This window comes from Chionomys nivalis, chromosome 12, assembly GCF_950005125.1.
Source record: "Chionomys nivalis chromosome 12, mChiNiv1.1, whole genome shotgun sequence".
Classification (NCBI taxonomy): Eukaryota; Metazoa; Chordata; class Mammalia; order Rodentia; family Cricetidae; genus Chionomys; species Chionomys nivalis.
In genome coordinates this window covers 59236968-59264249 of record NC_080097.1, presented here as the reverse complement: position 1 = coordinate 59264249, position 27282 = coordinate 59236968, and the positions used below count along the sequence as shown (strand labels likewise).

The following is a 27282-nucleotide window of genomic DNA, read 5'->3' as shown; positions in this document are numbered from 1 at the left end:
GATGTGTGTGTGTGTGTAGAAGTGGGGTGTATGTAAGAGTGGTGTGTGTGGAGTTATTTGTGTGTGTGTGTAGGAGTGGTGTGTATGTGTGTGAAGGTGTGTGTGTATGTGTGTGAATGTGTGATGTGTGTATGTGTGTGAAGGAGTGATGTGTGTGTAGATCCCTGCTTGAAATCTCAGAACAGGGTCTCAGAGACCAACTCTCCTCTTCGTCCTCTCCGTTCCTTCGAGGAAAGGGGAATCAGAAGAAAATTAACTTTGTCCCCTGGACACAAAACTTGGATGGAAGGCAGTGCTTCCACGACCCTGCCCGGTTTCTCGTCCTGCTCAGCCTCCTCTCCTTGCCTCCCTTGGTCTCCAGCGCCCCTTTAAGCCATCCAGCAGCCCAGGCAAGTTTATCCAGGGGGCCTGGCTGCGAGGTCGAGGGGGAAGGCGGGGTGGCGGGGAGGGTGGCGGGATCCCGCCCGGTCCCACCCCCAGCTACAACCCCTTGCAGGAAGGGCTTGTCTCCTGAGCAGCGGCGGAAAGGAACGGAGCTGGGAGGGCGGCGCGGAGCGCTGGCGGGTGGGTCGCAAAGCCCGCTGCAGGGAGGCGGTGGTGGGGGGCGCGCCGCAGGGAAAGGGAGGCGTGGCTTAGGCTGCGGGGCTAGGTGGCTGGGGGCCTCCGGCCTGGGGGCCTCAGCGCTGGGACCGGTGACACTTGTCTCACGCTTTCCAGGGACAGAAGGGGCAGCCATGCTCTTGTCTGGGGGTAGGCCCCCCGCGCAGGAATGGTTCATGGTGCAGTCGAAATCGAAGCCTCGGGTGCACCGACAGCGGCTGCAAGTCCAGCGCATCTTCAGGGTCAAGGTGAATGCCTTCCAGAGCCGTCCCGACACCCCCTACTTCTGGCTGCAGCTGGAAGGGCCCCGGGAGAATACGGGTAAAGCCAAGGTAATCAGCTTCTCCTCACTCCCCACCCAGCCCTTCTAGTCAACCCCTCTCCTCCAGAGGTCTTCTGTTTGGGTTCTGCTGTTTGGCTGGCAGGTACTGGGCCTTCCTCCCTCCAGATCTGTAGCTCCAGCTTGGTCCCTCCCCTTTCTTGCTAGTCACTTCTGTCCTTTTAGTGCCATGACTGTCCTTCAAGGGCTCCTTTCCATCCTTTCAAGTGTGCTAGGAGAACCTCTGCCTAGCGAGAGCCCTCTTCGACCAGGCCTCAGTGTTCAGAACCCTGATTTTCCATCTTGGGATCCATGTAAGGACCTGCATTTTTGTGGCCTCTGCAACACAGGTCTTTGTTCTCACTAAGATTCTGGAAGGCCTCTGTCCTTTCTGTCTGCTTAAATCTTTGGCTGTTTCTCTGAATACAGGGGGGCAGGGGCTAGAGATACTTCTAGAGCAGTGCTGGCATTTTCTAGATGAGGCACTGGGGCTCCGAGAAGGTGAGTCTAGAGTCAGGTAGGAGTAGGCTAGTGGAGGCTGGACTAGAACTCAGGACCCTGCCACATATCCTTGCTGTGTTCAGTAACCTCTCACAAGGGCTCAGGGCCGAATGCATCTGCTCTGGAATCTCCCTTGGGATGCCAGGGATCTGAGAGGAGGCCCATGGACTTTTGAGGTGACAGGGCCTGCTGTGTGTAGCTGGGTGTTGGACAGACCAGGCCTCAGCTTGTAGCTCTTGTGTTCAATTTGGCTTTCCTCACCAGCTCCTCTGCTTGGGCTCCTCCCTCTGCCTCCATCACACCCAAGGTCCCCACTCCCTGAGATCGCCTTATCTTTTCCGGTGGGAATGACCTAGGCTCCCTTCTCTCAGTCTTTGGCTGGGACTTTATCCCAGTCAGAAAAGGTCTGGGAGGCCCAGCAGCTGCCAGCCACACAGGGAGGCTGGGAAATGTCTTTCTTAGTACTTGCAGTTAGCTGCTGCCTCAGCAGTTTTCCAGTTCTGACAGAGGTGCTGGGGGAAGGGAAGGTTTCTGCCAGATGTGTTGGAGCCCGTGAGTTGGTGTGTGTGTGGGTAGGGCAGCAAGAGGCTTTTGAGTTCTTTATGTCCTTAATCTTTCTGTGACGGCCCAGTCTTCATGGGGAACCGACCGACCGACAAGTATTTCCTTTCTGAAGGGCACTGCCTTGGGTCGGGTACTGAACCCAGAGCCTGCGTGTGCTACATGGGCCTTTGTCACTGAGCTGCTACCTCCCCTGCCCTGTTTGGGATGCCTGCTTCGTGTTTCTTGTTTAAACTTGAGGTCAGCGGCTTCAAACTTGTCAGTTCCAGCTTGCACTGCTGTTCCTTGGGCTGCAGATTTTAACCTCCAAGACTCTCACTCCAAGCCCTGGTAAATTCAGTGGCTCTATCAACTTCCTCTTGCATCCCTCCTTGCCCTGGAGAGAGAGAGGCATTGTTGATGTTAGAAACATAGCTTGCTGAGATTCCCCCCCCCCTTTTTTTGAGTCAGAGTCTCTTTGGGTAGCCCTGGCTGCCCTGGAACTCAGTCACTCTGTAGCCCAAACTGGCCTTGAACTCAGAGATCTGCCTGCCTCTGCCTCCCCGAGTGCTGGGATTAGAGGAGTGACGTCCACCCGTGCCCCCCTCCCCCAGCTTTCCCAGGATTCTGGGTAACTTCCTTCTTGTACTGGTGATGAGCAGAAGGCAGGAATTCAGGAGAGGACGTGAAATGTAGTAGGATAAAGTTTTGTCCCGAGAGTTAGGAGCGCTGGATTTGACATACTGTCACCACACTACGGCCCAGATAGAGGGGCCAGGTCTCTGAAGAGGCCCAGCTCTAAAACTGTATAGTGAGAGTTGTGAGGGCCAACGGAAATAATCCATGTTCAAATACTTCAGCAAAACGTAGAGAACAACAAGGGGCAGAAGTCGGGTATTGCTGTTAGGAAATCACTTTGTAGTGGATCAGGTCTTTCTCTCAGTGTAAAGTCTTGTAAAGTGGGAGGCTTTGATAACCTGCTGTCTTGGTTAGTGTGAAGAGACACCATGACCGTGGCAACCCTTAGAAAGGAAAACATTTAATTGGGTGGCTTACAGTTCTGAGGTTTAGTCCGTTATTATGGTGAGAAACTTGGTGGCATGCAGGCAGACATAGTCGTGAAGAGGTAGCTGAGAGACCGCCACACTAGTCCTAGCTTGAGCATATGAGACCTCAAAGCCCACCTCCACAGTGACACACCTCCTCCAACAAGGCCACACCTCCTAATAGAGCCACTTCCTACGGTTCAAGCATTCAAACCCATGAGTCTATGGGGCCATTCCTAGTTTCCTAGTTAAACCAGCATAGGGTGAACATTCCCTAATGTGAGGATGTCATGTTTATCATATGGATGCGGTGTGGCTGATTCAAGTTGTAGCTGTAGGGATCTGGAGTTTTGTATTTTAACAGTGGCCTTCCATGTATAACACTGGTAAAGAGGACTTGTGAAAACTGGAAGCTTCGAGAGAGATGGAGCGGGAACAGTGGGGTCATTTGTTCTGGTCTGAGTGGAAGAGAGGTCAAGGAAGATGCAGGCTCACTTAAATAAGGGTCTGGATGTGTTTTTCTATTACTTATGCTTGCCTTTCCAGACAGATTTCTGTTAAACTTGTGTGTTTGAGTTCTGTGCAATGGCAGGACTTAGACACTATCAGAGGTGTGGCTATGCATCCCATCCCAGGTAAGAAAACAAACCCGGGGAAGCTGGCTTCCCGGGGATGGGGTCAACAAGAGGAAAGGGGAGCTGAATAGTGGTTAAATGAGCCCGGGTTAGACCCAGCACATTCCTTCTGCACTGTGTGGGTTGAGTGCCCGGCAGAAGAGCTGACATGTTTGCTTCCCTTGTTTCTGGAGAAGACGGATAGAGGTGACAATGGCAGTAGCAGTGACTTCTGGGGTCTATGTTCTGGAGCCCCAGCTTGGTTCTCAGGTGGAAGCTGGGCTGTCCTTGGAACTGCACAAGTAGAACTGTGGAAATTGGTTGTGGTCAGGTGTATGCTGGGCTTGGCTCACACACATCCATTGTTAAAATTTTAGGAACTGTAAGCTGGCGGAGGGATATTTATAGCCATGGTGAGGACATTTACACCACAGAAATTGGCAAATTCTTTAAATCAGGGTGGCACTCCTCCATATCTGCTGTGACTGAGCACCTAATCTTTCTTCTTGTTTATGTTTTTTTTTTAAACCAAGGAATTTACATTTAAAAATTCTTGTCTTTTTTGTAAAAGTTCACAAAAAAGAATAACAATCCTTTTCTGTCCTTCAGGACTGTTCTGGCATTCATGAATCACCAAGGCCCTCACACAGCATGTAGACACTCTAGGCCTTCACAAGACAAGTAGACACTCTAGGCCCTGTAGACACTCTAGGCCTTCACACAGCATGTAAACACACTAGGCCCGCACACAGCATGTAGACACTCTAGGCCCGCACACGGCATGTAGACACTCTAGGCCTTCACAAGACAAGTAGACACTCTAGGCCCTGTAGACACTCTAGATCCTCACATGGCATGTAGACACTGTAGGCCCTCATGTAGGCATGTAGACACTCTAGGCCTTCACAAGACAAGTAGACACTCTAGGCCCTGTAGACACTCTAGGCCCTCACATGGCATGTAGACACTCTAGACCCTCATATGGCATGTGGACACTCTAGGCCCTCACACAGCATGTAAACACACTAGACCCGTACACAGCATGTAGATACTCTAGGCCTTAACAAGACAAGTAGACACTCTAGGCCCTGTAGACACTCTAGACCCTCACATAGCATGTAGACACTGTAGGCCCTCATGTAGGCATGTAGATACTCTAGGCCTGCACACAGCATGTAGACACTCTAGAGCCACACACAGCATGTAAACACACTAGACCCGCACACAGCATGTAGATACTCTAGGCCCTCACACAGAATGTAGACACTCTAGAGCCACACACAGCATGTAAACACACTAGACCCGCACACAGCATGTAGATACTCTAGGCCCTCACACAGCATGTAGATACTCTAGGCCTGCACACGGTATGTAGACACTCTAGGCCCTCACACAACATGTAGACACTCTAGACCCTCACACAACATGTAGACACTCTAGGCCCTCACACGGCATGTAGACACTCTAGGCTCTCACATATCATGTAGACACTCTAGGCCCTCACACAACATGTAGACACTCTTGGGTTTTGACTTTGAGGCTTCAGTTTACTGCTCTCCTGGGGCATCACTAGGTTGTCTCTTCTCTTCTCTTCTCTTCTCTTCTCTTCTCTTCTCTTCTCTTCTCTTCTCTTCTCGTCTCGTCTCGTCTCGTCTCGTCTCCTCTCCTCTCCTCTCCTCTCCTCTCCTCTCCTCTCCTCTCCTCTCCTCTCCTCTCCTCTCCTCTCCTCTCCCTCTCCCTCTCCCTCTCTCTCTTCCTGTCTGTCCATCCATGCTTGCTTGCTTTTCAAGACACGGTTTCCCTGTGTAGTCCTGACTGTCCTGGAACTCACTCTGTAGACCAGGCTGGTCTCTAACTCAACAGAGATCTGCCTGCCTCTGCCTCCTGAGTGAGTACTGAGATTGGTGGCCCTGCCTTTTAAATGCCTGGATTGAAGGCATCATCATGTCTGACTAACTCTGGCTTTTTGCCTATCTTTTAATTCTTGTTGTTTTTTTTTGGGGGGGGCATTTATTTCTGTTGTTACATTCAACCGTCTAAGAGTTATGTTTGTTCTTTTTCACGTGGTGGAATGGCATGAAAACCAAAACTAAAAACTAAAAATTTTCACACTAAAAATGCTGTCCTATTTACTGTGGGCCATGTTGTTTACTGTTTCTGAGAAGAGAAATAGTAGTAAGCCTTTTGAAGGTAGGGAAGTCTATGTCTGTCTGTCTGTCTCTGTGTTTGGAGTATTAAGTTTTCAGAGTGATCTTTTCTAGGAACTCAGCCTGTTTTTCTCATTCCCTTCACTCGAATTCAAAGCTTCTTGGTTCTGTCACTTTTCTTAGCCTTTTTTAGAATTTTTTCATGTAAATTGCAGTGGCCCTTGAAGGCTGATAGCAAACACTGACTTTATAAGAAGGGAGGCCATCCAGACGGCAGTGGTGGCGCATGCCTTTCATCCTGGCACTTGGGAGGCAGAGGCAGGCGGATCTCTGTGAGTTTGGGATCAGTCTGCTCTACAGAGTGAGTTCCAGGACAGCCAGGATTACACAGAGAAACCCTGTCTTGAGAAAAAAAAAAGAGAGAGAGAGAGAATCCTATGAAGTTGTAAAAGCACCTTGACATGCATAGACTGGTATAATATTGTTTGGTGCTAATGTTTTTATTTAACTTCAAGGTGACAAAGGACCTGTGGAACATTAGGTAATATATTTTTATAAATAATATTACTCCTTTTTCCTTTTTGATATTTTCCCATTTTCTGTGTCATTTGTCTATAGATTGTTCACATCATTTTCTGGACTATAAATGCCTGCTGTTTCCTTACCTGTTTTTGACTTTCAGTGTAGATAACATCATGGGTAAAACCCTAGGCTTCGGGGTCATTGTGCTGGGTATCCCTGCCTATAAATGAACATGTGACCTTCTTTCCTCATTGAAAAAGAAGATAATGGAGATTTCCTTTGTAGGACTGAGAGAGGAATATATCGGATCATCTATGTGCCTAGCACATTAAGAGGTCTAAATAAATATTAGTTCATATTATTATTTAAAAAATTATCTCAATTTCTATACCTTTCATAAGTGTTGAACTATTGATGGAACAATAACTATTTTAAGCTCTCTTTCTCCTTCTGTGTGTGTACGCACGTGTGTGTGTGTGTGCGTGTGTGTAAGTGTGCCATATGAGTGTGGCGGTGCCCACAGAGGCTAGAAGGTGTCAGATCCCCTAGGGCTGGAGTTACAGGCAGTTGTGAGATGTCAGATGTGGTTGCTGGGAATTGAACCTGGGTCCTCTGGAAGAGCAGCAAGTACCCTTGCTGTTGAGTCGTCTCTCCAGCCCCTTCTGCCTTCCTACCTTGTGAGCTGGCAGTTTTCACTGAACCTGGGACTCACTGGCTGACTAGACTGGCTGGCAGGTGAGCCTCTAGGACCTTTGTCACTCAGGGTGCTGGAGATCTGAGCTCTGGCTTTCATGTTTGTACAATAAGCGTTTTCCCAAAGACCTATCTCCCCAGCCCCATTTTAAAAAACCACACACAACTTTCTTCCTCAGCTTGGCTCTTTGACTTTACATACATATATATATATATATATATATATATATATATATATATATATATATATATATATTATGTATTTGGGATGTGGGGTGCATGGGCTGGAGAATATTTGTTAAGGTGAGAGTTATCTGCTTCCTGTCACATTTGCCTTTGCTTGGCAGTGGGGCCAGATGAGGCTTGGGCGAGAGATGTTGGGGTGTCCGTCAGATTTTGTTGAAAGTTGTATCTGGGAAGGAGGTAAAACAAGATGAGCAGGGGAAATGTCCTGTGTCCTGAGCAGAGGGCTAGTGTGTCCTGAGCAGAGGGCTAGTGTGCCCTGAGCAGAGGGCTAGTGTGTCCTGAGCAGAGGGCTAGTGTGTCCTGAGCAGAGGGCTAGTGTGGTCCTGAGCAGAGGGCTAGTGTGTCTTGAGCAGAGGGCTAGTGTGTCCTGAGCAGAGGGCTAGTGTGTCTTGAGCAGAGGGCTAGTGTGTCCTGAGCAGAGGGCTAGTGTGTCCTGAGCAGAGGGCTAGTGTGGTCTGTGCCCTGAGCAGAGGGCTAGTGTGGTCTTTAAGATGGCTGCTGGAGATTAAGAATATACATGGGGAGCACTTGTCACCAAATGGAGCTGTTGGGGAAGACAGAAGGGGTGATTGCTAAGGACATGGATGTGGAAGGACAAGAGGGTGAACTCAGTCCGCTTGGCTAGCGCTTTAAGAGATTGTTTCAGAGCTCCTGAGGGTCCAGGGGTTGCACTGGTAGTTAGACGAAGGCAGCTGCTCTCCCTGAAAACGCTGGTCAGCCCAGCTAGGGGCTTCCCTTCTGGTTAGACAAGATGTGAGTCTGCGGGATATAACACTGGCCCAGCAGCTTAATCTCCACCACTAGGCAACCGTTTCCACGGTTATGGGTACAGGTTGTGCCTGAGAGCTTCTGGAGGGAGATTAAGCCAGAATCCTACAGGATTACCTGGAAGTCACTGTGTTGTCAGCCAGAGGAGGTTCAGAGAGCTCTGGCTTTAGTCAGGTAGATGTAGGCTGTGATCTGGTGCAGACCTTGGGCCAGCTCTTCTGAGACAGGAGGATGGAACAGGCTGTGCCAGGCACCATCCTCAGTAAGCTAAGCTCACTTAGTTCCCTGAAGCTTCCAGTAGACTGGTGAGGCAGAAACGGATGGGAGACACCGAAGGGAGGAAGAGTTAATAACTTGCCCCAGACTGCCCCTGTTCTCGGCATGCGAGAATACTTAATAGTGTGTAGCTCCTTTTCCCTGGGAGCCACGCCGTTCTGCAGTGCCAAGGGAGGCCCGGACCCTCTTGCCACACTCTAGGTGAAGAGGCTGGGATTCTGAGAAGCTGGTGCATTTCCTACAATCCTTCCTCGTCGAATAAGGCCAAATTAGAACTAGCATGCGATCTCTTGATGCCAAACTTGGATCTTTTCTTTCCTCTGAGTCTCTTTCATTCTGTCACCATTTCCTGGAAAGAGGGGAAGGAGGGGGAGGGGCCCACTGGTGGTGGTGTTAGCTATAAGCTTAGCAAGGGGCTGGCCTTTGAGGTGCAGAGGACGATTAGGGTTAGCCACTCACAGGCTGGCTCCCTCTGTTTCTCCCTTCTGCCTAGGAATATCTGAAGGGTCTGTGCAGCCCAGAGCTGTGGAAGGAGGTTCGCTATCCGCCAGTCCTGCACTGCGCCTTCCTTGGGGCACAAGGCTTGTTCCTGGACTGCCTCTGCTGGAGTACTCTGGCTTACCTGGTGCCTGGTCCCCCAGGCTCCTTGATGGTGGGTGGACTGACCGAGTCTTTCACCATGACACAGAACTGGCTGGAGGAGCTGGTGGCGCGGTTCCGCTGGGGTCCTGCCCCTATGATCACCCCCCGGGGGGGCTGGGAGACAGAGGTGACCCAGGCTTTTGGGGCCCTGGTATGGATCCGTAGTGACCAGTATGCAGGGGCTCTGATGCAGCTTCCCCCAGCAGTCCAGGAGCTGCTCCTCAACCTGGTGCGAGATGCTGCTGGCAAGGAAGACATCGTTGAGTGGCTCAGCCACGTTGGCAGCTCTAGCACCTGTGCCAGCCCAGAGGTCCTGATCTGCCCTGGCCAGCAGCAGAAGGAAGGCTCGTCCCTGGTGACTGTAGGAGAGAGCTCTGGACCCTTCCTAGAGATAGGAGCCTTGAATCAGGCTTCAGAGAATTCAAAGAAATTGGCAAGGTTAGGAGCAACTGGATCCCCGACCCCAGCCCAGAGCAGTCAGCAGGAGTCAGCATGCCAGCTGGTACAGTAAGTACTGGAAAATGGGCTTTTTCCACCCCTGACCCTGCTCAGGATCCAAGGGAAGTAGTAATTTGGGACCAAACTGCCTTTCTCATCTTTTCAGCAAACTTGGGCTTTTTTTCCAGGATCCGTCCCAGCAAGCAAGGTGAGGTGACCAGTGCTCGCGAGGAAGGGCCCCTCGTGCAAGCCGCCAGCAGCCAGGGCTCTGCCAATCACACACACGCCCTCTTGCAGCAAAGGCAGGCACAGAGGACAGAAGACAGAATCTCATTGCGGTCACCAGTGTCGGCTCTGAGTGTGTGTCCATCCTGGAAGTCCTGGGCCCCGGGGCCAGCCTTTGGGCCCTTGTGGCCAGGGGCTATTGCTGCAACTTTCTGGAAGATCAACGAACTGCATTCTCTTCACCTGGCCTGGCTGCTATCCCAGGCTTGCTTCAGTTTCCCATTCTGGCAGAGACCCATGGGCCCCATTCAGCTGAAGCTGCCAGGACAGAACCCTTTGCCCTTAAACCTGGAGTGGAAGCCGAAAGAGCTGACTCCTCTACCCAGTGCAGAAAACCAGGCTTGTAGACCAGACGGAGAGCTAGGAAGGGAGACAGCCCTACAGCATAGCCTGAGGCCGGAGACCCCCTCAGAAGTCATCAGTTTATCGGGGGTGCCCGGGGACTGTGGTATCATAGAGGTGGTTACCGCAGAACCTCCACAAGTAGAGCCATCCTTGACATCTGCCCCCCAAGCTGAAGCGGAGCAGGAAGATGAAAGAAGTTCACTGTCAGATGGTGACGGTCTGGAAAAGTCCTCTTCAGCACTGCCCACAGAGCAGAGGGAACCCACAGCTCAAGAGAGGCCAGTGCCCCAGGCAGAGATGACGGGTCAGTCAGTACCCAAAGCTCCAGCAATGTCTGAGACTCCTGAAGCGCCCGCGGCTACAGCCGTGTCCAAAGTCCACCACCCACCCACCGAGGAAGGGCTGCCTGCAGCTCCCAAAGTGCCCCCAGCCCTAAAGCCGGAAGTGGATACAGAACCTGCAGCTCCCAATGTACCCCCAGCCCTAAAGCCGGAAGTGGATACAGAGCCTGCAGCTCCCAAAGTGCCCCCAGCCCTAAAGCCGGAAGTGGATACAGAGCCTGCAGCTCCCAAAGTGCCCCCAGCCCTAAAGCCGGAAGTGGATACAGAGCCTGCAGCTCCCAGAGTGCCTTCAGCTCCACCAAAGTCAGCAGTTCCTGTGGAGCCCACAGCCCCCAAAGCAACCGCGAATCAACCAGCAGCTCCCGTGTTACCCACGACTCCCCAAACTCCCGCAGCTCAGAACATGCCTTCAGTAAAAACACCGGCAGGCCCCCAAACCCCCAAAGTTCAAACTGGGAATGCCACTAAAGCAGGGTCTGCCACTCCCCAAACACCTTCAACCACCAAAACACCTGCAGCTTCTAAAGCCTCCAGAGTGTCTAAAACATCCGCAGCCCAGGTGTCCACAGTTGCAGGGCCGAGCGTGGATGAAGCCAAACTCCCGAATGAGGTCCAGGCTTCAAAGGGCAGAGCTGTTGTGCCAAAGGGCCAGGGAAAGACTGGAAGGCAGGGTCTCCAGGTCAGTAACAACTTGGCCTCCAGAAATAAACATCAGTTCTTGAAGGAAGGACTTCTTGGGGCTTGGGAGGGGGCCCAGAGGAAGTCAGCTCACCACCCGCAGGCCAACAACACAGTGACCAGCTTCCAGAGGTACCATGAGGCCTTGAACACACCCTTCGAGTTGAACTTGTCTGGAGAACCTGGGAATCCAGGACTGCGGAGAGTGGTCATTGACGGCAGCAGTGTGGCCATGGTGTGAGTAGAGTGGGCTGGGTGTGCTGGGAAGCCGGGTGGATATTCCTTCCTAAATATATGGGTAGCAAAAGATGAGGGGCGTGGTACATGTTGAACAGTGTGTACAGTGGGGCTGCTGGCCAGGTGTGGTGGCCCATCCACATTTAACCTGGCATTCAGGAGGCAAAGGCAGGAGGATTTCTTTGAGTTCAAGACCAGCCTTGTCTACATAGTAAGCTTCATCCAGGACAGCTAGGATTTCATAGAGAGTCCTTCTCTCAGAGAAGGGGGGAGCAACGTGGGGTGGTAGGGAAAGGGGATTGCTAGCGTCTTCGTTACTGTTGGGTTGTCACTTGCTTGGGCCTCAGGGCAAGGGCTGCATGGTAAGGCAGGGCCTTCTGGGAGTTCCTCACTTTCGCATCCCACAGACATGGCCTCCAGCACTTCTTCTCTTGCCGAGGCATTGCCATGGCAGTGCAGTATTTCTGGAATCGAGGACACCGGGAGGTCACCGTGTTTGTACCCACCTGGCAGCTGAAGAAGAACCGGAGGGTGAGAGGTGAGGTGCCCAGTGCTGCCCAGCCCCTCCACATCACCAGGCTGTCCCCCCTGCCTCTCTGCTTCATTTTCCCGCCACCCTATCATGGCCTGGCCCACTTAACCCTTCCTCTACCTCTGTGTTCTGTGTCGCCCTCAGAGAGCCACTTTCTGACACAGCTTCACTCACTCAAGATGCTGTCCATCACTCCCTCCCAGCTGGAGAATGGCAAGAAGATCACCACCTATGACTACAGGTGGGCTGTTCCCCAGGTCCCTCCGTGGGGCTGGGGGTGGTCTCGGATGGTGTCCCATCTCATCTTAAGGGAAAATGGAGACAAATGCCATGTCTGAGAGGAGGTATTGGGGCACAAATGAGATGGCTGAAGGTCGGCTCTTCCCAAACACAAGGTCGCTGACATCTTGGGAACGGTGGTGCTGTGTTTCCCTGAGTTAGCTGGTTCTCCCCCTCCATGGCCTATGGGCCCAGGCTTATCTCATTGGATACAGGAGGAACCTCACCCTTCAAATAAGTGGCAGAGGTACCCTAGGCTTTTCAGTGCCTGTTTGGCTTGAAGTTCTAATCTCAAGGAAGGCCTTCAGTCTTCCTTCCTCAAGCTTGCATGCTGGGCAGAGGTGTATGTGATTGGGTGTAGATGGATCCTTGGGCAGGGCTCTTGAAATGGAGGTAGATGTGCCGGCTTACCTAAGCATTCACCACCTGGCTTGGCTACAGAGCTAGTGCGCCTAGGAGAGGCTGTGACTCTGCCAGTCTGTCCTAGGGCAGGGAAGGGAGGCCCTGCCGCAGTCCGATGCTCAATCGACAGGTTTTGGCTTCACTTGGACACCTCACATGCTGGGTGGGGAGAGGTTCTGTTTCTTTCCTGTGTTCCCTGCAATCCATCCAGCCTTCAAGGCTGTGAAGGGCTGGGCAGGCCATTCCAACCTCCCAAACTTCCAGAGTTGACTCCTGCCTGGGTGAGTTTTTTAAATCCTCGAATTCCACCCAGGAAGGCAAGGGTTTAAGGGAAGATGGTTTTCTGGTAGAAGCGCCCTCTGCTGGGCACTTGGGGAACAGCATGTGAAAATCCCAGGGACTGCCTGGTTCCAGCCCTCCTCAGAAGGAAAGTGATGCCCAGGAGAATGGTTTTGTTTATTAAGCCACGTGATTTTATGTGTTAATTATTTATGTGGGTGTGCATCTTGTCATGAATGAGTATTGGGCCTTGATTAAGAATATTGTGTGCTGTGCTCTAGGCACTGAGACACATAAACATCATCTCAGTTTCATTATTATAGCAATATGGGGTGGGTATTTTATCTACATTTTACAGGTGCAAATATGGGAGCAGAAAATGCCCATGTATGACTGTGAACCAGAGGATGGGTTCTGCGATGCATGAGCCTCGTATATGAGAGGGGTGTATGCTTGTACGCACACTTGGAGGTCTATGCAGCCAAGTACACTTTTTGGAGAATGCTGGGCTCCCAGATGGCCCCATGGAAGAGAGAATATGCTATAGAACCTTGTCTTGATTACAGAGGGCAGAGATTTTGTCTGACCCGTCGCGGGGAGCTCTAGTTCATTTTCCAGAGGGTCTGGGAAGTGAGAGGGTAGTTACTAGACGGTTGGTAATTTCCTTTGCCCTTGCAGGTTCATGATCAAGCTGGCAGAGGAGACTGATGGTGTCATTGTCACCAATGAGCAGCTTCACATCCTCATGAATAATTCCAAGAAACTGATGGTCAAAGATCGGTGAGCCATCCTTGGGGTCTTGAGCCCCCATTTCCCAGTGACGTTGGCGGTCTGTGGCAGAAAAAGATGGTGGGGCAGGAAGAGGAGCCTTAGAGTAGGGCTCTCAAGTACCTGCTGGTGAATGGGGGAATCTCAGCCCCTGTGGAGGCAGCAAAGAGTGGCCGGATCTTGGGTTCATCCATGTTCTTGCCTCTTTCTTCTTTGGGTCCAGCCTGCTGCCCTTCACCTTTGCGGGGAATCTCTTCATGGTCCCAGATGACCCCCTTGGTCGTGATGGCCCCACCTTGGATGAATTTCTGAAGAAGCCAAACAGGTAATTTGTCAGGCTGTCTCTACCTCCCAGACATTCCCGGGACTGAGCAGAGACAACTCTTGGTACTCGTCCACATTTGCCTAGTTCTCCATGGTGAGCAGAGACGACTCTTGGTACTCGTCCACATTTGCCTAGTTCTCCATAGTGACCAGAAGTGACTCTTGGTACTAGTCCACATTTGCCTAGTTCTCCATGGTGAGCAGAGATGACTCTTGGTACTTGTCCACATTTGCCTAGTTCTCCATGGTGAGCAGAGTGGTTTGGCCACTTTACATCTTTATATATCCGCCACAGTCTGATGCTTCTACCCACTGTTTACATTACACTCTTAACATTGCACACACACCTTTTCATGTATCTTTCCACAACTGGCATTTGTGCGTTGTCTTTTCTTGCTTTCTTCAGACCTATGCCATGAAGATTCCTGTAGTACACTTTAGCAGCCGTGTAGCATTCCATTCCGTGCAGAAGAATCTCCTCTCTGCCTGGGGCCGTTTGGCTGTTTTTGCTCTATGCTGCTGGTGATGTGTGCCAGCAAGGAGCCTTGCTTTTCTTTGTGTCCGCGAAAGCTGTCTGTGCATATGGGCTTCATGTTGACCCTCACAACATGTGAGATGTAAATGACCACATTCCTCATTTCACAGACGAGGAATCTGAGGTGCAAGTGACTTTTCCAAGGTCACTTTGGCAGAACTAGTTTATAGCCACTCTATATAGCTTCTCTGTGCTTTGAGCCACATTTGCTGTCCCTGCCCCCCAACAGCATTCTGGGACCTTCAGGGGAACTTGGTTGGGACCCGTGGGCAGGACAGTGCTCCCTAGGCCACCTCTCCACACACACACCTGCACCCCACCCCCTTTTCATCAGTGTGTGGACATGAAGCTGAGGTTTCTCTGTTGCAAGCTAGGCTTCCCATCCAGGGTTGATCTTACCCTGGACTGTTCACCCTGAGGTAAGAGCGGAGGCTGCTAGGTATCTCTTATCCAGCCACTGACTCAAAACTAATTTAAGTGTTTCATGGTCTCAGTCTATTTAGCTTTGTTCCCTGTCATTGGGATAAGATACCTTGGCAACAGCGAAGTATGGAAAAAGGGTCGTTTCCTGTCACAGGTCTAGGTGGGGAGTCCCAGTGTCAGGAGCTTGGGGAGAACTGGTCACATCATGTCTGCAGGCAGAAGAGAGCCATAAATGTGTGCTTGCTAGTGCTCAGCTCACTTTTTCCACTTTGCACAGTCTCGGATCCCCTGCTTAGGGAATGACGCCACCCACAGTGGAGGGTCTTTCCTCCTCAATGTAAGCAAGATAATTCCTCACAGATATGCCTACCAGCTACCTGGTCTACGCAGCCTTTTCACTGAGACTGTTTTCTCAGTTGATTCTATATTATGTCAAGATGACAATTAAGACTGACCATCACAGTTCAGTAAGGTTTTGGTTTGATAAACTTTGAAAGCACAGAAGAACCCTTGCTGAAGTTCTAGCAAATGTGAAGACAGAGACCAAGTGTTTATGTGCTGGCTTCTGACTGACCCCTGCCACGCTGAAGGACTCTTAGGAATGAGGTGGGGTTCTGTGGGGTGACTGCACATGTGACTGTCACCACGAATAACCTGTGGGGGGGTGGGGCTGCCCCCTCTCCTTTTCCTGCTTGTTTTGGTAATAGGTTGGACATGGACATTGGCAATTTCTTGAAGGTGTGGAAGACCCTTCCTCCCAGCTCAGCCAGTATCTCTGAGTTGAGTGACGATGCTGATCCCGAGCCAGTGGTGGGTCCACAGAATGTGGAAGAGGTCAGGGAGAAGAGGGAGGACAGCCCAGCAGAGGAGCTGGTGGAGCAGCCGGGAATACCAAAGCCTGACGAACAAGACGACCATGACTCTTCCCTTGCGTCGGTGTTTGGAGCTGAATGCCCTTCCTTTTCTGAGGAAATCCTCTGGTGTCTCAGCCTGCATGACCCCTCTGAGGGGGCTTTAGACATTGACCTTCTGCCAGTGGTGTCCTCTCCTTACATGGATGTCCCCTGGGATGGGCAGGCTCCCTGTCAGCAGGTTCTTGCCCAGCTCGCTCAGCTCACTATCCCTAGCAACTTCACCGCTCTGTCTTTCTTTGTGGGCTTCATGGATTCGCACCGGGATGCTATTCCTGACTATGAAGTCCTCGTGGGCCCCCTGCATAGCCTTCTCAAGCAGAAGCCGGATTGGCAATGGAACCAGGAACATGAGAAGGCCTTCCTGGCCCTGAAACGAGCGCTAGTGTCTGCCCTCTGCCTGTCAACCCCGAATTCTGATCTGCCCTTCTACCTGGAAGTGACCGTTAGCCAAGTGTCACTGACGGCCATCCTGCAGCAGGAGCGCTCAGGAAGGAAGCACCCCATCGCCTATACCTCGAAACCTCTCCTCCCTGATGAGGACAGTGAGGGTCCACAGTCAGGGGGGGACAGCCCCTATGCTGTGGCTTGGGCCCTCAAACACTTTTCCCGATGCATTGGAGACAATCCAGTGGTTTTACGTCTTTCCTATGCCTCCCGAACCTCTGTGGACAGTGAGACGTGGGAAAGTTGTAGGGTTTCCAAAGCGTGGTTGATTCGATGGTCTCTCTTGGTTCAGGACAAAGGCAAGAGGGATTTGGAATTGACCCTTCTCCATGGCCTGCTGGGGGAAAACCGGCTGCTGACACCTGCTTCCTCGATGCCTCGAGTTTTCCAGCTTCTGCCTCCTTCTACTGACCTGTCTACATTTATCTGCATCCATATATCTGGCTATTGCTTCTACCGTGATGATGAGCTGTGTGCTGGCTTTGGTCTCTACATCTTGTCTCCCACCAGCCCCCCAGTCTCCCTTACCTTTTCCTGTTTCCCTTATACACTCACCTATGCCCACCTGGCAGCCGTGGCCTGTGGCCTAGAGCGCTTTGGCCAGTCCCACCTCCCGGTGGTTTTCCTCACCCACTGCAACTGGATCTTCAGCGTCCTCTGGGAGCTCCTGCCACTCTGGAAAGCCAGGGGCTTCCTCTCATCGGATGGGGCTTCTCTACCTTATCCGAGCTTGCTCTCCTATATTATATCCCTCACTTCTGGCCTCTCATCCCTCCCCTTTATCTACCGAACCTCTTATCGGGGATCTCTGTTTGCTGTGACAGTGGATACTCTGGCCAAGCAGGGCGCCCAAGGGGGCGGGCAGTGGTGGGATTTGCCGGAGGATGTGCCGGTGCCAATAGTGACTCCCCATACCAAAGGCAGGAAGCCCAACCTGCTGGCCTTACAGATGAGTGACGGCACGGTGGCTGAGATCATTGCCAAGTTGCAGGCAGGGCAGAAATTGTCCGGGCCCTCTCCTTTCAGTTCTGCTTTTAATTCGCTCAGCCTTGACAAAGACAGTGGCCTGCTGATGTTCAAGGGGGAAAAGCATCCCAGGGTCTGGGTAGTCCCAAGGCAACTTCGGAGGGATCTGATTTTTTTTGTGCATGACATCCCCTTAGGGGGGCACCAGAGGCCAGAGGAGACCTATAAGAAGTTGCGGTTGCTGGGATGGTGGCCTGGGATGCAGGAGCACGTGAAAGATTACTGCAGGAGCTGTTTGTTTTGCATTCCCCGAAATCTCGTAGGGGGTGAGTTGAAAGTTATTGAGTCCCCGTGGCCTGTCAGGTCAACCGCTCCCTGGTCAAGTCTGCAGATTGAGGTGGTGGGTCCCATCACTGCCAGCGAGGAAGGTCATAAGCACGTGCTCATCGTGGCTGATGCCAACACCCGGTGGGTGGAGGCATTCCCTCTGAAGCCCTATACGCACATGGCCGTAGCCCAGCTGTTACTGCAGCACGTGTTTGCGAGATGGGGTGTTCCCATAAGGCTGGAGGCGGCACAAGGCCCCCAGTTTGCCCGACATGTCCTGGTGAGCTGTGGGCTGGCCCTAGGCGCTCAGGTGACCACACTGAGTAGGACCCTTCAGTTCCCTTGTTTGATGAGTTCAGAGGCCTACTGGGAATTCAAGAGGGCCCTGAAGGAGTTCATCTTCCTGCATGGCAAAAAGTGGGCAGCCTCCCTTCCCTTGCTGCACCTGGCTTTTAGGGCTTCCAACCCAGAGGCCACCCCATACCAGGTCCTGACTGGGGATGAGGTGAGGCTGATGGAGCCCTTGTGGTGGGAGATGAGCAGTGCGAACATCGAGGGGCTCAAGATGGACACGTTCCTGCTACGGCTGGCGCGGGAGCTGTTGGACCTCCACTGGAGGGTGGCAGAGAAGGCCGGTGAGAAAGCTGACAATAGACGCTTCCAGAGGGCGATCCAGAACAAGGAGTGGAATGTGGGTGACCAGGTCCTCTTGCTGTCTCTCCCCAGGAACGGCAGCGGTGCCAAGTGGGTGGGTCCCTTCTATATTGGCGACCGATTGAGCCTATCGCTCTATAGGGTTTGGGGTTTCCCGACCCCAGAGAAGTTGGGGTGTGTCTATCCTAGCAGTCTAATGAAGGCCTTTGCCAATGGTAGCGCACCCCTGTCCCTCAATGACTTGGACCAATGATTAGAGCCATCAGGGAGCTCCCTGCTCTGGGGGTCCTGGGTTTCTGCTGCTAGATCTCCTTTTGCTCTAAGAAAGGCTCTCAGCTCTTGGGGGCCTCCAGTTGTGCCTTTTGTGAAGTTGTTTTGTTGATAAAGCTTTGCTGAATTGCCTTGACCTAGGGATGAATGTCCCTATGGAAATATCCCAGCTTAGGGTTTTTGGAAACCTTGCCAAATGTCGTCATGTGTGGGTTCTGGCAGTTTTCCACTTGGGAGCAGAAAGGCTCCTTACTAAAGCAGGCCAGGCTCACAGTCTTCCCCAAGTGCCGTGTTCCTTCACGCACATGCAGGCGTATTTTAGTGTGTGCACCCCTCCCCCAGTATCTTAAACCTGGTATATTTAATAGTGCGAATCTGAACCTCACAGTGGGTACCACGCCGCTGGCTCTTGTGTGAGTGCCTCCCCTTACACTGTGGTTTTGGCGAGCTTTTGCCCTTGGAGTTTTCAGTGGCATGGACACATGCTGGTAGGGAGTGGGGGCGGGGAGGGCACAGCATTTCTCCAGTCAGCTTCCTTTGCCTTCTCAGCTGTCAAGAAAGGGTTTTAGCCTTCGTGTGCCTCTAGAATGATGGCTCTGGGTGGAGATGATCAACCACACGCCACCTACGCCACCTACCTGTGTAAGGGAAGGGGAGAGTGGAAGATGAGTTGGCCTACCTCATTTGATTCCAGTCAAGGGAGGTGATTCCTGACCCCTGCCATGATGGTGGTCACTTCATGGGAATCATGGACCTTGGTGCCCAGTGTGGCATCTCTCTACTGGAAGAGCTGCTTCTATTAGGTCAAGTGGTACCCACGCTCTGCTTCATGGGGAGGGCGTCTGACAAGGGTAGTTTGATGCATGGCCAGGTGCTAGGTAGCTTTACCTCTTACTCTTCTCACCCCCTCCCCAAACCCACAGCCATCTCCTGCCTGTACTGTACCTTGCCATCTCCTCAGACACCATGGGACTGCTCTGCCCTGAGCAGCTGCGGCGCTCTTGGTCTGCCTGTGAAGAGCTCCCTTAGAGCCAGCCATGTAGACAGCACTCTTGCAGTGGGAGTGGGCCTCTCACAGACACAAGTGCTTCTCACATGCATGTCCACACTTCTGAACTGTCAGTCTGCAGAGGAAGGCCAGCACCATGCCGCTCTGGCTCAGGTCCCTAGTAGCTCATTTCCTCAGGAGCCATTCCAGTTTCCTGGCCCAGCACGGGTCACCAGTCATGACATTGCAGAGTGCTGGGGCCAGAGAAGCTGCATTGAGTCCAGCATGTTTCATGGCAGAGGAAAGAGGGCCAGAGGGGGAAAAATGACTGTCCAAAGTCATACAGCAAATTGGTGGCTGAGTTGGGATCCGGATGAACCTTCTTGACTGACTTCAAGTTCACCATGATAGGGGTTCTAGCAACAGATTGGAGCAGGAGAAGCCTTCCGGATTTGGTACCTCCATTCCCTTTGATCCCGTCTCCCAACTTTTTTAGATAAACTACCTGATGCTGTTCCTCAGCCAGTCCAGCTGTCAGCCCTGCCCAGGGATGAGTGTGGGGTGACACCCGAGACGCTGAAAGGTTAGATGTAGAGTTTTTAACAGGTACTGTATTTCCTCACATTTGCCTCTTTCCCAACCTCACTCTGCTGCCCCCCGCCCCCGCCCAGGGCTGTATTCAAACCCCTCTTCCTGTTGAGAACAATTTTGATCATATGCTCTTTCAAGCGATTTTCATTCTATTTTTCAATAAATCAATTAGAATGGAGCCAATGGTTTTTGTTGTTGTTGTTGTTGTTTTGTTTTCCAGAATTGGGAGATAAGGAGGGTGGGGCATCTGTGGAGGTATGGTTCATTATTACTCTTCATCTGGAATCCGTGTCCCCACCACCCCAAGCTCAGAGTCCTTACTCTTGCTAAGCTTCCTGACTTTGGGCCTTGGTTTCTGCTGCCTTTTCTATGTGCCTTGACTTCTGCTTGGTGCTGGCGTGGTTACAGAGTGCAGGAGGAAAGTATGAGCTCCCAGGAGACCTCCATTTCATATTTAAGGCACGCCTACTATGTGCCATGTTCTGTCTAGGAGTGGAGAGGATGCCAGGTCATGTGACTGACGTGGTCTCTGTCCTGCTGGAGTCCAAAGTTAGGGGAGAGAGAAAGAAATGTCACAGTACAGCGTGGTTTGATATGAGGCTTCTGAGAGCTGATGCAACAAAGTCCCCATCTTACAACCTGTGTGATATTCAGAAAGGTCATCCCAGAGCCCCTTTTGCAAAGCAAAGGACTCTTCGTGCAGGCCAGAGAGCAAGAGAATAGAGATGCTAAAATGGAAGGCTGTTTGGAAAGGTTGGTGCCAAAAATCCTATTACTTTCTATTCTAGATGGCTTGAAGCAATGAACAATTCTTACTCGTACTGGCTTCTAAGAGTTTCTTTGCCTAGGAACTTTACAAGGTTTTAGTAGATATTTGAGAGTCCCAATGTTTTTTGTTTTTGTTTTTTTTGAAACAGGGTTTTATGCAGGCCAGGCTAGCCTTCAACTTACTATGTGACTGAGGCTGACTTTGAATTCCTCATCCTCCTGATCTGACAGCCTAAATTTTGAGATCACAGGCCTGGCTGAGATTCCTTGATTTTTTTTTTTTTTTTTTAGAGTAAATAAAGTTTGCCCACAGTCAAGTATTGTGGGCACTGTTAACTAGCAGTCACAGTCCCTCTCATTTCCACCCATCACGCTCACTCTCCTTTAGGGCACTGGTAGGCGGGCTTCCTTATCCAGCAGGGACAGTAAAGCCACTGCCGCCACATAGACAGTCTGTTACCTAAGGCAAACCATACAGCCCTTCCAGCCTAGTGCCAAACTCACATGAGCATCTGTGAGTGTCCTACCCCTGCAGGAGGCTAGCGGCTAACTGTGTCCACTGGAAAACTGAGCGCACTTGGAATATAGAAACATTGTAACAGGTAAAGGACCACTAGAACTCAAAACGTCCTGTCTGCCTTCAGAGATTGCCAAAGAACCCTGGGACCCCACAGCTCTCCAACTGTTTACTAAATTATATGTCAAGACTCATGTACACTGAGTACTTGCCAAGCACTAGGCTAAGTACTTTCCAAACCTGACTGGTGTAGGAGGTCCTTCTTCTCTTTGTGTGTTGTTTTCATTGGTTGAATAAAGAGACTGCCTTTTGATAGGGCAGCCCTTAAGTGGGAGGAGTAGACAGAACAGAATGCTGGGAAGAAGGGAAGTGTGGCAGACACCATGATTCTCCTGTCCAAGATGGACGCTGGTTAGACTCATGCTGGTAAGCCACAGTCAAGTGGCGATACACATTAATAGAGATGGGTTAATCAAGATGTGAGAGTTAGCCAAGAAGAGGCTAGAGATAATGGGCTGGGCAGCAATTTAATTAATACAATTTACGTGTGGTTATTTTGGGGGTTAAGCTAGCCGGGTGGTGGGACGCAGCCTGCTGGTCCTCCATACTACACCTGACACAGTTAATAGCTCTGTTTTATAGATAAAGAAGTCGGGGCACAGAGAGGTGAGGTTAACTCACTGAAGTTCATGTGCCCCTGAAGGAGAGGCTGGGCCTGCATGCCTATCAGGTACCACCTGGGAACAGTTATTCATGTTTTCTCTCATGCAAGCGTTTTTACTTCGTTGTGGAATTACTCTCCATGCCTCAATCTCTGGTTTCTCTGTATTTTATTAGTGCATCACACAGTGCCAGTTACTATCTCTCCATTTGGGGGCTGGAGGGATGGCTCCGTGGTTAGATCATTTGTTGCTCTTGCAGAGAAAGGCACCCAGATTTGGTTCCCAGCACCCACGCAGCAGCCCACAGTTATCTAACTCTAGTTTTAGGGGACCCAACACTCTCTTGTGACTCAAGGCACGCACATGGTGCACATACAGACATGCAGGCAAAATGCGCATACACATAAAATAAAACTTAAAAACCTAAAAAAAAAATTCTCCATTTCCATTTGGTCCAGATTAAAATGCTTTACAAACTAAAACATGTTCTTGGGGCTGGAGAGATGGCTCAGTGGTTAAGAACACTAGCTGCTCTTCCAGAGGATCATGGTTCAATTCCCAGCACCTACATGCAGCTCACAACTGTTCATAACTCCAGTTCTAAGGAGATCTGGCACCTTCTTCTGGCCTCTGTGGGCACTGAACATACATGATACCCAGAGATGGTATACAGACATTTGTGCAGCCAACAAACCATGCACATAAAATAAAATAAATATTTAAAAAAATCCTGATTTTTATTTTTTCTGTTGAGTCCAAGAACAATTCTTTTGGGCCTACCAAGTTTTGATTTAAACCTTATACTTTCATTTTCTAAGGCGTGTCAGTTGAATGGCGCAGTTTCTTATGTCTTCACGCTCTTGCAGGTGCTGAAAATGGAGCCGAGGAGCCGCAGCAGCTGGACTGTGAGACAGCTCGCACAGCATGTTAAAGATTATGCCTTGCACTCCAGCACTCTAGGTTTCAAAGGGCTTTATGCTGTGATGGGCCACTAAGGTGATCCCCAAGAAGGGAGAGTGATGGGTGTTGAGGACTGGAGGTGGCCAGGGTGGGGGGCTGGGGGCAGATTATTGGTCTTTTCTAGAAATCTAGATAGCAGGTTGCTAGTTGCTAGCCAGGGAGAAGGAAAGCAATGGCAGAACCATTGACTGTGGTGGGTGACAAGAAAGTCAGTCCCTGGGGAGAAAAGATGGTTTCTAGTTTGGGCGGCAGGAAAGTTCAGATTACAAAGTAAACAGGGAGGGAGAAAAGCCTTGTTGAGTAGAGCCTGTAATTCATGTCTCAGCAAGGTGAATAAAGGTGGCATTGGGAGTCTGCTCAGAAGGGAGCGACTGTTCAGAAAGTGTAAAAATGGGGCGACTGTCACCATGCAGATGAACATGTGTACTACGGAGAGTGTGTTAAGGCCAAAGAAGTTCAGGACAGAGACTTGAGAGAAAGCAACATATAAGAGAGAGCGAGCGAGGCATGGCGGTGCACACCTGTAGTCCAAGCACCTCAGAAGGCTGAAGCAGGAGGATTGCTGAGTTTGACACCAGTCTGGCAAGACTACCTCAAAGCAATAGGCAAAGGAACAAAAGAAAGTGGCAGACGAGTCAGAAACAGGGTCTGGGACATGCGCGGAAGATACAGACGCTGAGCGTACTCCAGCAACATCTGTTAGGACATGCGCAGAAGATACGGACATCTGCGCGTACTCCAGCAATATCTGTTAGGACACGGGCCACGGGATCTCACCTTAGTGTCAGCTTAGGTAGCAGGACCAGATGTCTGGGGACAATAGTGACCCTGAAGGTAGGTGCCTGTTAGGGCAGTGTGGGTGGAGCAGCAGAGGCCGACTTCACCAATGATTAACAGGCCAGCCACTGATCACAATGTTTACATTATGAAATTAAAGCCAAGAGACAGGCAAGTGGATACTAAGCTAAAGGGTTCAGGGCTTTAGAGAGCCGAGGATAGTAGCTGCACACTCCCGTACCTATCTTTTTCTCTTTTAAATTTAAGAGATGCACGCTCTTAAACCTAACTACTGACGGGAGGAGTAGAGAAGAGCAAAGGGCAAGGGATGTGCTCAGAGGAAACAGGGTCCATGCTGGTGGAAGGAGACAGCCACCTCACCAGGAGGTGAAGTCAGCCTCCACAGGGCGTCACAGAAAGAGGCAGAAGTGGGTGTGGTGGAGGGAGGGGCTCCAGTCCCAGTCATCACTCAGTGGAGCAGAAGCAAAGGCTCTCCGCTGTAGAATGCAGGGGCGGCGCTGGTGGGAAGGTTCAAAGGTGGGAATTGAACGCTGCATTTAGATTCTGTGGAGGGTGAAGTGGACCAGAGAATGGCTTGACTACAAGGACCACGTGTGGCTGGCTGGAGGCTGTGGGTTTAGAACTACAGTGGAGTCTTCCTTGGCCCACTTTCTCTGTGGAAATTAGCTGTTAGGAAGAGGGGCAGAGTGGATGTTGACATTGGATTTTATTTTTAGGATCCCCAGATCGGAGGCGCTTTGGTCCCTACAAAGAAATACCTACGGCCACAAGGACTTTGCTTACTATTTAATCTGTGTACTTAAGCAAAAACTGAATATAAAAACACACAGTCAGCAAATCAGATTCTGTACATGTTACAAGTCAAAACGCTTACACAATGATTACAAATCAATTAAATCCTGAATATTTTAATGCAATCACAAGTCTAGTAGGCCAGCTCCTTTAAGAGCTTTGAACATTTTGATAAAGCAAACACATCGCTACAAGCATTATACAAGTTTGTGTGTGTGTGTGTACGCGCGTGTGTGACAGAGTATAGGTAGCCCAGGCTAGCCTTCAACTCCTACTTCTGCTTCTCAAGTGCTGAGTTTATAGATGTGTACTATCACGCTAGGCTGGCTTGTCCAGTTTTTTTTTAATTTATTTATTCTTATTTTATGTGTATTGGTATTTTGCCTGTATGTGTGTCTATGTGAGGGTGTCAGATCTTGGAGTTATGAACAGTTTGTGAGCTTCCATGCAGATGCTGGAAATTGAACCCAGGTCCTCTGGAAGTGCAGTCGGTGCTCTTAACAGCTGAGCCATCTCTCCAGCCGCACAGATTGTCCAGTTTTAAACCTCCACTCCTACCATCATAAAAGCTAGTTTGTAGATTATGAGATGGATACTGTCTCACTCAGATCAAGTTTTGAATTTGGTCTTCACATTCAAAAAAGGAGGGACACACAGCTGTGTGGCCTAAAGATAAGCCAAGTATGTCTGGGCCAAAAGAAAAGACGGGTATTCTCTCCACGCCAAGGAGTTCTGGATGGGCAACTAGTGGATTCTTGGTTGGGTAGGAACTGATTTACCTTCTAAGCTGATAAAAAAACCTGTGTGTGTGTGTATTATGTGTGTGCGTGTGTAAGCTGGAGAAATGGCTCAGTGATTAAGAGCCTGGTGCTCTTTTTTTTTTTTTTTTTTTTTTTTTTTTTTTTTTTTTTTTGGTTTTTCGAGACAGGATTTCTCTGTGGTTTTGGAGCCTGTCCTGAAACTAGCTCTTGTAGACCAGGCTGGTCTCGAACTCACAGAGATCTGCCTGCCTCTGCCTCCCAAGTGCTGGGATTAAAGGTGTGTGCCACAACCGCCCGACCTGAGCCTGGTGCTCTTGCAGAGGATCCGTTTAGCTCACGTTACACATGGTAGCTCACTGCTGGCTGTAACTCCAGTCTTAAGGGACCTGACACTCTCTTCTAGCCTCTGAGGGAATTGTATGCATGTGCTGCAAAGATAAAACGCCCATGCAAATAAGATAAAAGTAAACTAAAAAACGAAACAAAACAGAACAGACCTATGCTGGTGTTGACCTTCTTGGGTATCTCAGACTCACATCCTTCCACACAGAGGGTCAATTGTGTCAAGTGTTTTCTCAGCATTCAAGGTCTGTGGTATGCAGACATCTCAGGGTCTGTATATGCCTATACCCTAATCACCAAGACATTCCAATATGCTGTTCCATGGAATGGGGACTTTGCATATGTACTGCAGGCGGGGACCTTAAAGCAGAAAGATTGTTTTGTGTATTCTGGGTGGAGCTAGTCTAAGCACTGAATCCTCAAACTCCAAGAATTTTTCTCATGGAAGTCAGAAACGGAGCAGGTATAGGTTGGAGAGAGTGAAGGGGTGGGACTGGACCTAGAGCTTTTGGCTAGAAAACAGAGAAGCCTGGGGACCTCAGCGCTACAACTCTAAGGAGCTGGATCCAAAATGAGTTTGGAGGTGGCTTCTTCCCTTCTAGTGAGGAAGGCTGCTGCCTTCCACCTTATTTTTGACTTTGTGAAACCTGGATCAGAGAATAGTCACACTCTGTGAGATGGCTGACACACAGAAATAGCAATAAATAAACAGCGTCTTAAGCCACTTGGTGTTTGCAAGAGCTGATCTAGTCTACTCTATCTTGAAAATCTTCCAATGTTCAATTACTCTTCTTCCTTACTATAAGACTCCTGACTTTTAGCTGGACATAGTCCCCTAGAGTAAAGTCTATGGGCTATGGGGATGGCCCAGGGGTTAGAACACCTTCTGTGCAAGCCTGATAGCGTTAGAATCCACATACGAGCTGGCCATAGCCCATGCATCTGAAACCCTTAGAATCCACATACGAGCTGGCCATAGCCCATGCACCTGTAACCCTTAGAATCCACATACGAGCTGGCCATAGCCCATGCACCTATAATCCTTGTGTTCCTAGGGGAAGATAGAATTCCCAGAAGTTTCCAGATGAGCTAGCCTGGTGTACACAACGATACATTAGAGTCACTGTCTCAAACATGGTGGGAGGCGAGGATCCACACCCAAGGTTGTCCTCTCTCTCTCTCTCTCTCTCTCTCTCTCTCTCTCTCTCTCTCACACACACACACACACACACACACACAAAATACTGCAAAAAGTTAAGATTGTTTCCTAGCCTGTCCTGGCATGGTGTGTGGCCAAGTGTTAGTATATTCTGGTAAGGAGATGCACTCAGAAATGGTGTATGCAGCTGTCAGAAAACCTTCCAAGGAGCGGGTCCTTTCTTCTTCCTATCCAGGGCTGCTGGGCTGATGTAGTTGTTGAAGCTCAAGAAGCCATCCTGAGCCACGAGGTGTCATGCCAAGGACAACAGAACTGCAAAGAGGGAGCCTGGGCTTTTGTGAGCAGCTGTTCATCCTGGACTCGCTGCCCTGCTGCAGACTCTTCCATGTGAGACAGAATGATCTCTTATCTTGTTTAAACTATTCTTCCTGGTCACGTGGTATAGACAAATGCTCTCCCCTCTTTCTTACCCATTCCCCACCCCATACCCCAGTGCTGGAGTTCAAACCTGGTGCCTCTGAGCTACACCTCTAGCCTCCCTCCCTCCCTCCCTCCCTCCCTCCCTCCCTCCCTCCCTCCCTCCCTTTCT

At 50.5% G+C, this 27282-nt stretch overlaps 1 protein-coding gene across 1 annotated transcript; it reads left to right on the top strand.

The window, feature by feature from the left end:
* The first annotated feature begins 477 nt into the window (after positions 1-477).
* On the top strand, positions 478-20033 carry Nynrin (NYN domain and retroviral integrase containing). Its single transcript, XM_057786530.1, has 9 exons — positions 478-564; positions 718-932; positions 8766-9421; positions 9541-11238; positions 11646-11776; positions 11915-12011; positions 13409-13510; positions 13722-13823; positions 15488-20033. The coding sequence occupies exons 2-9, from the start codon at positions 735-737 to the stop codon at positions 18336-18338; spliced, it is 5835 nt and encodes a 1944-aa protein (XP_057642513.1). The 5' UTR covers positions 478-564; positions 718-734; the 3' UTR covers positions 18339-20033.
* The last annotated feature ends 7249 nt before the right edge of the window (positions 20034-27282 follow it).